Source organism: Plecotus auritus (genome assembly GCF_963455305.1).
Source record: "Plecotus auritus genome assembly, chromosome: 5".
Taxonomy (NCBI): Eukaryota; Metazoa; Chordata; class Mammalia; order Chiroptera; family Vespertilionidae; genus Plecotus; species Plecotus auritus.
This window is the reverse complement of record NC_137776.1, coordinates 68,517,653-68,530,137: the sequence shown is the minus strand read 5'-3', so window position 1 is coordinate 68,530,137 and position 12,485 is coordinate 68,517,653. Positions and strand designations below refer to the sequence as shown.

The 12,485-nt window shown below is 40.9% G+C and overlaps 1 protein-coding gene across 3 annotated transcripts in view; it reads left to right on the top strand.

The window, feature by feature from the left end:
- MBD5 (methyl-CpG binding domain protein 5) overlaps positions 1–6,828 on the top strand; it is a 172,112-nt gene extending 165,284 nt beyond the window's left edge. For all 3 annotated transcript variants that reach the window (XR_013960654.1, XM_080669309.1, XM_080669308.1), the window contains 2 exons: positions 2,074–2,149; positions 5,548–6,828. Coding sequence is in view for 2 of the 3 variants with exons in the window: in XM_080669309.1 (XP_080525435.1) it covers positions 2,074–2,149; positions 5,548–5,619 (148 nt within the window). In the remaining variant the exon portion in view is untranslated. The remainder of the gene's footprint in view (positions 1–2,073; positions 2,150–5,547) is intronic.
- Positions 6,829–12,485: the final 5,657 nt, after the last annotated feature.

Genomic DNA, 12,485 nt, shown 5'->3' with positions numbered 1-12,485 from the left:
TAAATCTATTTAGCACATAATACATGGTATAATAGTGTTGGGCAACTAGGCAATGTGTGATACTATCAAGACCTTCTCCAAACAGCCCACAAAAACCTCAGCCAAGTTTAGGCGGCCCTGCAGTCCTGGGACTGGATTCCTGCCCAGTCACCCAGAATTCTGCCTAGCCAACTCCTCACTGGGAAAAGAAGGCAGACTGACTCCCCAAGATACCCCAGCCCTCTTAAAACCAGAATGGGTAGGTAAATAAAAACAGTATATAATAGGTTATAGCAGTTTGGACAGTGCTCAAAAACAGTAATAAGTGTGTGGGGAGGGAGATAAGTTGCAGAATGGTGTGTATATCAGGATACCTTTGGTGTATATATATACATATATTTTTAAAAGCTGATAACACAATCCTAGGTACTGTTCATGGATAATCATATAAAATATGAACACATTCTAGAAGGATATTCAACACAGTTGCCTTTGAGAGGAAGGTGGGAGAGAATGGGCCTGGGAATTGATGACAAATGGGAACGTCAACTTTAATTTTTTAAAGAAAAAGGACTTAAATATGTCATCTGTTAACAGTTTATTCTTGGAAATGGGTTCGTTACGAGTTAGTCATTTATTTTATGCACTTTTCTGCATTGTTTAGATTTCTAAAAGTACATGGGGAAAATATAAAAGCTGGAGGCTAGATTACAGGTCAGCAAAAGGTGGGTGGAAGAGGTTTGGTGTTATATTACCCTTATAATGTGGTTACAGCCAATGCATTCACCTTTCCTTTCAGTTAAACCGACTTAAGTGCATACTATATGTTTTCCAAAATATAGGGCCAGCATGCTAACCTTGGACACATATTTTTCTTTAGTAAATATAGGCATCATGATGTGCCCAGCCCTGTGCTACTCAGGGATGGAAGACTCTGAGTTCTTCAAGGTATACCCAGAAACTAGGTGTATGAATGGTCAGCCCTGGTATGTGAGGATAAAACCTGGTGAGGAGTGTGGTGAGCTGGAAGGGCTCATCTAAAGGCAAATGCGTTTTTAAACAGGCCGCGAGCCAAATTAAATGGGACTGTGAGCCAAATTCTTCTGCATTTGTAAATTTCTGATCTCCCTGTAGATGCTGAGATACAGTTTAACCCTTGGAAAGCTCTGCAGCTTTTCTCATAGTTGTCCTGGGAAGATAAATGAAATGGATCACCTTACTCAGAATAATTGGGTAATTATTTATACGCATAAAGCAGGGGAAATAGGTTAACAGAATGGACAAAGGGTACGTGACTGCAGAGGTGGCTAGTATGGATTTGCCTGCGTTTAGTAATTAGTCCAACAGCTTCCTAGATGTAAGTTTCAATCAAGACAGATGTGCTGTGTGTATTATTCAGGCCAAACGTGTGTAAAAGAATGCTGAATGGGGAGAAAAAGTCAGGCAAATGATAGACAGTCTGAGACCGTCATTCTTTATCTGTTCAAACAGTTATGGCATTTGGGTTGGGGGGGAAATAGGGTGGGCCCCCGCATGGAGGGAGCCTCGGGTGTGGCGAGTTCTGCAGCCGGTTCCCATGTGGATATCAGCCTTCATTCACTAGCCTCCTGAAGCCAGGAGCTCCAGAGAAGGTAGAGCTCTGGAGCTCCCTAGTGGCCAGAGCCCACAGTTCAGCCCCTCCGCCCTTCCCTTTGGCCACATGCCTGGCTGCTGCCCGAAAAGAAACAAGCCAGAACCACAAGGAACGCAGGACAGGCAGGAAGGCGAGCTGCGTCTGCGGGAAAGAGACCCGTGGCCCAAATTCCTTGCAAAATTATCAGACATGGAAGAAGCATGCGGAAGGGGAAAGAATCTGTTTTCCCCAATCGTGTGTTCAATTCCCTCCCTCCCCCTCAAAAAAATAGATCTGCTATTTTATCATCAGCCTTCAGTGGTGAGAATTCCAGAGTGTGTTGTCATCTGAATTTTCCAAATGTAAATATAAGCTGATTTTTCTCTGGTGGAACTGGTACTTCTGTTTTCTGATTAGGGAATTAAATTGCCGTTTTGTTTCTTTAATTTGTTAATCTGATGTGTTGTTTTCATTAATTCCAGAAGTGGAAAGTTAAATAACCATTTAGAAGCTGCTATTCATGAGGCCATGAGTGAACTGGACAAAATGTCTGGGACTGTAAGTTAATTTATTTTTCTGTTATACTGTGTTTCTTTGAAAATAAATTGTATTACACTTTTTTGCTGTAGTCTCTAAAATATTGTCAAGCAACTCATGTAGCAATACTAAATTACTAGGCTCTAAAGAAGACTGATATCAGAAAAGATCCAAAAGTAATTTAAGAAAAAAAACCTACCAGTACTAGCTATGTCTTTTTCTGTGTAAGTAAATTTTCCCCCCGCATATAGCATTTTTTAAAAACATGAGCAACAAAATATTGAATTCAAACCACAGCTTTCTGCATTGGACTCTGAATAGCCGTGGCCATTAATGTTGCCTAAATATTCACTGATGCAAATTTTGTCCATAGAACAAAAAAAGTGGAATTGAACAACAGGGTCAAGATCAACAGTTCACAGACCTCTCATTTCCTCTCCACTGTTAGCTAAAAAATAAAATATTTGGCACAAAACTCTGTTGTTAAGCTAATTAACACTATAACCTCTGGTTTTAGAGAAGTGGTATCTACTTTTTCTTTCCTTTATTGAACAGTGCATATAACAGTGTTGGATGTAAGCAATTTAAACATTATCCTCTAATTCACTAATGTAAACCTCGAAGTATAATTTTGGTAATCGTTTTAAATATGTGACATATCTAAAGCTATTCAGCTCTGAAGTTATTTCTTTTCCTTTTCCTTTTTCTTGACACTTTGTGCTAACACGGTTGGTTATCTGAGAGCAATCCAGTGGCTATTGTGTGACAGGTGTATGTTATAGCCTCACAGAATGTTGGGATTGGTGTGGGCTTTAGAGACTCTGTGATCCAACCCATCATTTCACAGATGGGCAAACTGAGGCCCTGTGATGTTAATTTTCCTGACAGAATGACAGAAAAGTCTGGAACTAGGAACAGCAATTTGCGTGGACTGAGACGTGCCAACCCAGATGCGCTGGTGAGACCAGGCTGCCTGCCACTGCCAATCTTAGAGGCTCAGCACAGTAACTGCTCACTCCCGTCTGGTTCCGATTGGGGAAGGTCTTACTCCCCACAGTTTTTCAGGGTCACAGGTTCTTTAGCATCCACTGTTCCTTGGAGCCTCAGGTTGCTTTATTATAACCTCTGCGTCAAGCCCAGCAGCCTAGAGAAGAGAGTGCGCACGGAGCACCACCAGGGTAGGTTTTACAGGCCAGGCCTGGCAGGTAACACTCCTGCCGACTCTCCGGGCCTGACCCAATCATGTGGCCTTTTTTTTTTTAACATATTTCTATTGATTTCAGAGAGGAAAAGAGAGGGAGAGAGAGATAGAAACATCAATAATGAGAGATTATCATTGATGAGCTGCCTCCTGCATGCCCCCCACTGGGGATCGAGCCCACAACCCAGGCATGTGCCCTTGACTGGAATTGAACCTGGGACCCTTCAGTCCGCAGGCTGATGCTCTATACACAGCTGGGGCTCATGTGGCCTTCTGAACTCATGGACAATGACATGCCTTATACAAGGTGCCTGCTCAGGAAGAAGAGAAAATGGGTTTAGCAAGTATCTCACCAGTGCAGTGGTTCTCAACCTTTCTAATGCTGCGACCCTTTAATACAGTTCCTCATGTTGTGGTGACCCCCAACCATAAAATTATTTTCGTTGCTACTTCATAACTGTAATTTTGCTACTGTTATGAATCATAATGTAAATATCTGTGTTTTCCAGTGGTCTTAGGCGACCCTGCTAGCGACCCACAGGTTGAGAACCGCTGCTGTAGAGCCTAAGATCATCGGAAAACACAGATATTTACATTAGCATTCATTAACAGTAGCAAAATTACAGTTATGGAGTAGCAACGAAAATAATTTTATGGTTGGGGGTCACCACAACATGAGGAACTGCATTAAAGGGTGGCGGCATTAGAAAGGTTGAGAACCACTGTGTGACTAGTGCCTGCCTCAGGACATTGGCCTCTGTGGTCAGGGGACGGTCGTGGGTCACGGGGACTGTGGCAACTGGAGCGTGAGTCCCCTGCAAGAGGGGCTCCTTATTTTTGTGAGATGCTAGAAGTCTAGAAATAAAATATCTCTCTCTCCCCCTCCCCCTCTCCCTCTTTCTCTCTTTTTAGTGTTGACAGCTATTTTTAAAATAGTAAAATATCATATGACTAAACAAAATACCTTTTCATGGGTTACTAGTTTACATTCTTGAATAATGGCTTTCCTCGATTACAAAAAGATTTCAGTTATAACTCCTTATCAGAGGCTATGATTTTTTTAAATTTATAGGAAAGGGTTAAGAGGAAGAGGCATTTTGAAAAAATGCATAAATGCTATTTTTAAAATTTAAATATTATTTTTTAAGAAGTCTTCTGCATTTGACCCTGAATAGCATTGACCTTTGCTATTATCTAAATGTTATTTTTTAAAACATACAATAGAGCCAACTTGTTGTGAATCTCACAAGTTGATTGTGTACATCTTTTTCTAACTCTTAGTTCTGTGACATCACATTGGTAGCTTGAAATTGACCATGGTGGAAATATTTACACTGCGGAAATTGGCATGTGCTACCATGTATTTGTGTCCCTGCACAGGGAGCTAGCTGGTTGTTAATCATTTGCTACGCCGCTGCCTTGGGTCCATCCTACCTTTCCTGCATCTTGACCTTGCCCCCTCTCATCAGTAGCCACAATACAACGTGGGGTGCCTGATTACCCTTCTAACACCTGTCCTCTGCCCCTCAAAACCACACCATCTGCTTTCTGATACCTGGCAATCATGCTCCTCGTTTGATTCACCCCTGCTCAATCTGATACACAGCCCTGAATCCTGCTAGTTTCTGTGTTTGTTTATAAAGACGACTTGTATTAATTGCTCTTCCCAGACTACACAAGCTCAAATCTGCCAACAGATGGTAGTGGTGTTCTATTTTCCATCCTGACTCTTCTTCTAAATAAACTTCTTGGGCCAAGGTTCTTACAATTTTTTACCTTTCTTAGTAGTTGTAAAATAAGTAGGGTAGTGAGTGAAGAAGAAAACATGGTTGGTGTGTATACATCCACTTTCCAGATCCTGGTGGCATTGATGACCTAGGGCTCTCTGACGGGAAAAGCCTTGTTTTCATCTTAAATGTACAACAGCAGTGGCAACTGCGCATCGCCTTTCCCGCACTTGAATTTCCCCAGTTCCTCCTTTATGTTGCACGGTTGTAAGGTCCACAGAGTGCTGCTCTGCTTCTAAGTTTCCAGGACTCCTCATATTCTGTAGTGACCGTGGGCACATTGAGATCTAGGGTCTTGGTAAACATTTTAAACACCCTACGATAGCAGGGATTGAAAATGAAAGCCTGAGTCTGTTTCCTACGTTTCTTTGTCAGAAATCAGATGCACACTTTATCTTTTATTGTTGTTGTTTTCCCACCTTTTTTTCCAGGTTCACCAAATCCCACATGGAGACAGACAAATGAGACCCCCCAAACCCAAGAGGAGGAAGATCTCCAGATAACAGGGACTGCTCCACCATGCACAGTGTTTGTGAAAGGAACGTGCACAGATAAATCTGTATATAGGTATTGATATAGCCACTGTTATATCAATATTTATACTATGGCAGAGAGCTACCACCACCACAGGGTGCTAAAAGAAACAGTGATACAGTATTTTTTTGATCAGGAAGGATAATGAATGCTGGAAAAACCAATCAAAATCCCTGAGTGATGAGCGTGATAAATGGTCAAGAGATGACTGAAAAACTCTTTTTTTCTATAACACTAAAATTGTGATTATAAGAAATAGTCCAAATGTTTCTGAAGAATTTTCAATGTTGTATATAGAAAATACAGAATTTCATGGTGATATCAGAAATGTAAATATTGTACAATATTGTCATGTACAAGCGTACTTAATGCACACTTTATCTTTTATTGTACAAAGAAATAGTGTACAAAATTCTTTGGTTTCTATGGAGTACACCTACCAGAGACTACCAGTGTAAAGTGATAAATAAAAATACAACCTAAATGCTTTTCTATGATAATGTAAAAGATGCTGTTTTTGTATTTAACAGCAGAGAAAAGGCATGATGATGTGTATTCCCTGAATTATGACATACACTGCACACCACTGAGTGTCCATTTATATTGTCTGTTTGGATGCACCTGGCCTGGAAGCACTGGACTTTACCTCGGGTGTCTAGGAAATTGAAACCTTGCAGATTTCTAAAGGGTTGAGGGCTCACAGGTCTAAATTAAGAATTCAGAAACTGCAACCATTTGTTGCATATTTTTTTTACCTAAGTTTTAAAGTAGAATAGGTTTTATAAAAAAAAATCTTAGAGGAATATTTTACTCAGTCATTTCTGTAGGTAACGTTTGATAGCCACTGATTGAACTAGATTGCTTATGCTGCACCACCGTGATGCTCAGAGCTAAGTTTCTTTGCAAACAATACCTGACAAGGTAAAACTTTCTTCTGTTCCTGTACATGGAGGCTAAAGCCCCACTTTGAAATCATCATCAGAGGGAAGGTTGGTTATAATTCAGTTTTCCTTTGGGGGCAAAAAGAAATATGAATCATCAAAGCAAGTTTCATATATCCATCCATTTATCAGTATTACTTAATCCGCAAGCTAAGGTGGCTTTCAAAATTATTAGCAATGGTAATTTTTTATCAGTATTATGTAACATATCAGATTTATTTTATTTAAAGAATTATTTATACCATTAACAGATTCTTATATATATATATATATATATATATATATTAATGTGGCTGAAATGTGCAGGTTAAATCTATTAACCAAATTATTTATATTATATTAAATAAGAAACAAATTTGAAACAAATGTAGAAAGAAAATACTACATTACAAGTATACAAGCCTAAAACTGTGAGCCATTGTAAAGTACAAGGTAATTAATAAGAAATGTAGCACAACATAATTTTGTCTTTTTTTTTTTTCCACAGTTTTTGTGGTGGTGGTATAACCCTATCTCCCAAGCAATTGAACAAATTTTCAGGCCTCCAACCAGGCTTCTGTTGATGTATTGTCAACAGAAGTCCATTATTCCTTTATTTTTCCTACGACCAGCCCCACCCCCAAATTCTTACTCCCCTAGGGAGCGCTGCCTTGTCCCCCTAGCCCAGGGCTCACTCAGCAGCTTAGTGATCGGGCTGCTGGGAGGCCCTCCAATAGCTCACTCTGACCCCCAAATGCCCACCACCTCCCTTACTCCTCTTCTCTCATCCATCCTCCAAACTCCTCAGTCCCATGATGTAGCAGAGTTCCAGTAACTCAGGAAAAAAGAGACCAAGGTCATTCCTCCAACTGGTTTCTTGGGGCCACAGCACAGAACACTCCCCCTGAGCTGTTCTGTAATATCAGCAGCTCTTAATTCTTCCCCCAGGTCTCCTGTGTCTCTGTGTCCTTTCCACTCCCACCCTCAGCCCTGCCCCCAAGCCTGATGGAATGCAACCGGCCACACTGGGCTCCATGGCCTGGAGGGAGGGACCCTTCCTTCTGGGGTAGGCTCGTTTTGTCTTTCCCCAGTCCTGAAGTCATCTTTTGTGTAGCTGAGTTGGCACATTTTTGTAATTAGTTAATGTGTTCCAACCATTAATGTTGTCCATTTTTTGTGCACCAACCTGCTTTTCTACTGTTTTGTTTATATGATTGATTTTATTCACAGATAGGTGCCTATGTCTGTCTGGGTTAGCGCGTGCGTGCGTGCGTGCGTGTGTGTGTGTGTGTGTGTGTGTGTGTGTGTGTGTGTGTTGATATATACAAGTTTTTTCAGCCTTTGTTTTTTTGTCTTCCGACTGAGTTTGTGTCAACCAAGCCTTCTTTTTGATAATTTAAACTAACTGGGTTTGTGCTTCCCCCACCCATGTATACTTTACATCAGTAGACCATGTAAAGTATGTTTGCGCCCATGATTTCATTGGCTGCTCACAGCTTTGATGTGGGTGTTAGGTGTCGCTGTTTCAGTCCACCCAGGGTTTTTTTTCCCTTTCTCTTTTACAGTTATATGATTTCATGTAAGCAGTTGATGTAAATATTGTTGGCATGACAGGTCATGCAGTGCTGTAACATTTTTTTAAATGTTGCACCTACTTTACAATTAAAAAATTGGTCACCATACTTAAATTTTGCCCATAGAGCCATTTCTTTCTCTTTGTATTAAAGCCAATTCATTTTCAAAAAATGAAGGCTAGCCCTTCTACCTTAGTACATTTTTTATTCCCTAAAATAAACTTTCCCCCCTAATATATCTGAGAATAGAAATAGAATGAAAATTTTTTGCTCCTTTTAAGAATTTAATAGCTCCCCTTGGAAAAGGCAATCTAATTTTATTCTGTACCCTTAACAGTCTTAGGAAGCACAAGGAGAATAAACTACATCTTTATGTAGCTTCCAAAGATTATTTCCAATGAGTGAAAATTAACAAAGCAGCCCTTGTTTGATTTGTCTTGTTTGTGGCATTAAAAGCAATCAGGGTTTTTATTTATTTAAAGGAACATTTCAATTCCGTGAATATCAATGCTTTAAGAAGAATATTCATCCCTTGTGATATCATGGGCCACTTTTAGTCTTTTAATTAGACCCTGACTTTGAGTTATTTGCTGTGTCTGTTTTTTTAAGTAATCACAACCTTCTGTTTTGAACATACAGCAGAACTGTGGGAGACGCAGAGGGCAGTTATTTTGTTTTCTGTTAAGTTTTATGAAGATTCTCAACTGACTTATCCCATGAGGTGATTTCCTTTTTTTCATTTCAGAGTGTGATAACGCCTTGTAGTTAGCTTTGGTAATCGTCTGTGCAGTGTGCAACGTTCCTGTGTAAGTCACAGGCCGTTCTGCATTGAGATTTTAAAATCTAAGATGCTTAAGATGCTGATGACATTGCTCTTTGTGAAAAGAAAGCCAAGGATTCTAGACCTTACTGAAAATCTGAAATCTTATTTACGTTGCCCATTTATGCCCAAATAGTGTAACAGAAGACTCAAGACATGTCACTGTCATGTATAAAATGAGTTATGCAATACTTTATTGATGTGGGGGCTGTGACCAAATTAATATCAACCTGATATTAAGAACTGTAATATTGAATTAGTTTATCTTTTTCTTTCATTCACTCTATCACATTTGCATTAGCCAAAGAGATAAGAACATTAGTAATTCATGTGTGTAAAAAACCCCTAGTGATTATTAAATCAGTGAGCCAAAAAGCAATAAACAATTCCAGCATGGGATATCCTGCTAAGAGTAGGGAGTCTGATGGAGAAAAAATATACAAAAAGCATTTTCTTAAATATGAAAGATTAATTTGTATCTACTGTAAATATGTATTATCAGCCTTACCTGCTTTTATACACACTGTGTGTGTACTTCAGTGACCTTTTATAAACCGGGAAAAAATGGTTGATTTACTGATTTGTTATGTAAATACAAAGTTGTCTATAAATCGGAAAACTTGATGCCGGATGGCTTCACAATATACAAATGTGTTTTGTAACATCATGCCTTTATGGATTGAGTATAAATACACTGATTGTCTGTGTAGAAAAGTAGCAATTTACATTTCACCTGCATTTCAAATGAATGAATATCTTTATCCAAATGGTTATAGTCTTAGGAAAAATAATTGACATCAACATTTTCATTGCGAAAAGCAAATATGGTTTCGAATTCACCAAAACTCCTTTTCACACTCAAGGGTCTTTTCAGTTCCATGCAAAATGCCTTGTATTCGGAGATTTCCATAGGTGATTTGATTCGTCGATCCAGGTCTGGGCTCTACCTAGGAAACCTCCCCAAACGGAATTGTTCTACTTTAGAGACAGGCTGTGCATCTTAATTTCTAAATCATAGGCAGGGAAAAAACCACAGCCACCTTATTGCTTTTAACTTATTCTTTTCTGTTTTATTTCATACGTCTTAGAAAGCACCACACAGATAGTCAGGGCCTAGTTCTCATGTGCAGGAATGTCATCTTAGCCCAGGGCTTGTCAGCCTTGGCGCCGTTAACATTTGGGTGAGATCACGCTTTGTTGCGGGGGCTGTCCTGTGCATTGTAGGATGTTTGGCAATCTCCCTGGTCTCTACCCACCAGATGCCAATAGCTTCCCTTCCAAATTGTGACAATCAGAAACGACTCCACAAATTGCCAAATGTCTCCTGGAGAGGGACCTGGGGGCGGGGGACAAAGTGAGATTTGAAAACCACTGCCTTAACAGAATCAGTTAGGGAACATATGTCTGTGTGAAGTACGCCATGTTTTGCATGCTGTAATCAACAGGAAACGGATTCCTAGATCAAAATCCAAAACAGAATTCATGCCAAGGGTGAGCTTCTCAATCCATGGTTAAGGAAGGGAATACATGAGCTTTGGTTTTATTTTGAACACATTTGACACTTTGATCATAGGACCCAGAACAATCATGTTTTGAGAACTCCCAGATAAGGCTTAGGAGAGTCACCTGAGTTTCCGAGAAGACTGATGGTCCACTTTGGGTAATGCAAGGGGCTTCCAGCAGTGGAAGGCTGCCCAGTGCTAGTGTAGCTGCCTCCCTTGGTCAAGATGAGGACATTGGCAAAGGAGGCCCTGTTCTGTGTGTATTTTAACAGCTCTCTACAGCAGCCTGGTTCAGGAATCAGTAGTTTTTGTGTGATCCTCTTAAAAGTTCTGATAGAAGCAGTTCAGTAGACCTTGGAGATATCATGGATAAATATATTCATTCAATAAATATTTATGGACACCTACTCTATGCCACACCTGTGTGGCAAGGGGGATGCAATAGTGAATAAGACAGACCCCTTCTTTGCCCTCACAACAGTTGCCCAAGGAGATGGCCAGTTAATGTGTAAGTACAACTAAAGGTGGTAGGGCTGGGATAGGGAAGCCCATCGCAAGCCCCTGGCCCCATGTAATGGGGATGGGGCTTCAGTGAGGATCAAGGAAGATGAATAAGCTTAGTCGGGCACAGGAGACGTGTGTGGCCTAGAGGAGGGTAAACAAGAGCAAGTTAGGGGCAGAGAGAACAGGCGTGTAAGGCTTGGAGCTGAGGAGCATGAGAGAAGAATAGAGTGCAAAAGGGAATTATGAAGAGAAATAGAGTGAAAGGCAAAGTCGGGGAGGGACCTAGGCAAGTTTTGTCAAGACCTTGCCCTGGAGCATCACAGTAATGGGGAACTATTGTAGGGTTTGGGGGGGATATAATCAGGTTTGTGTTTTTAAAAGATCGTTCTGACTGTAATGTGAAGAAGAGGCATTTGCAGGGGGACAACACCGATGAGCACAGACCTCATGTCAAGTGCAGCATTTTTAATTAGCATGTACGTCTTCAGAAACCAACATAAAATATGGGGGCCACTCTACTTCTTCTTACTACATTTGTTGAGCAAGTTCCACCCCAGTCTTGAGGGGGTGTGTAAATGTACATGTGCAAATTCATTCCAGCAGCCATGAAGAAATGCTCATCAGTACACTTACGTTTTTGCCAACAACATGAATTCCCTATTTTATTTTACTACACAAGTGAGTGTGCTGTTGGCCTAGCAAGAGTGTTTCCACTTGATGATCAGAGGAAGGGAAAGTTTAAAATCCCAAAGCCTCCTGTGCAAGTGTCAGAAAGCAAGGCCTGCAAGCCAGCACACACAGGTAAATGAGGGTCAGGTCACACCTCTGGCATGATCATTCAGCCCGCACACATCCACGGGAAGCAGGAATCTGCAGAGGAGCACGCTCCGTGCTGGGGATTCCAGGTGAGCACCAAAGCTATAAAAGCACAGGAAAGGGGAACAGGGAGTCAGAGCCCAGGACAAGGCCATCTGGCTTCATGGACCTCTGCCCCACAGCAGGGGTGGTCACAGTGGCCTTTCATCATCCGTTCCATGCCCTTCAAAGTATTCCCAGCCACAATTAATCACCTCCAACATTGAGTGAACATTGAACTTGAGGGTTTTTCAAAGCTAATTATCGGTTTTAAAAGAAAAAAGTAGAGGCAATGCAATAACAGGCATCCAATTCTACGATCCAGAGACCAGCAAATAGGCCTTCCCTCCGGCACGGGCCCTCCGCACAGGAAATGGACCCTCAACAGGGAGACGGTCCATCATAAAGTTTACAAATTGGGCTCTGGAGGGAGATTGTCTGCATTCAAATCTAGGCTGTGCCACTAACTAGTTGCTTGACTTTGGGCAAGTTACTCAGCCTATCTATGCTTCATTTCATCTACAAAAGGGGATAATAATAATAGCACTTTCCTTGTGGGATTGATTAAAGATCGGATGAGATCATGCAGCTCTGGGTGCCTGGTATGAAAGATTCAGATTAGAACAGGGAACTTCCTGCCAGTGAAAGTGTCGCACATAA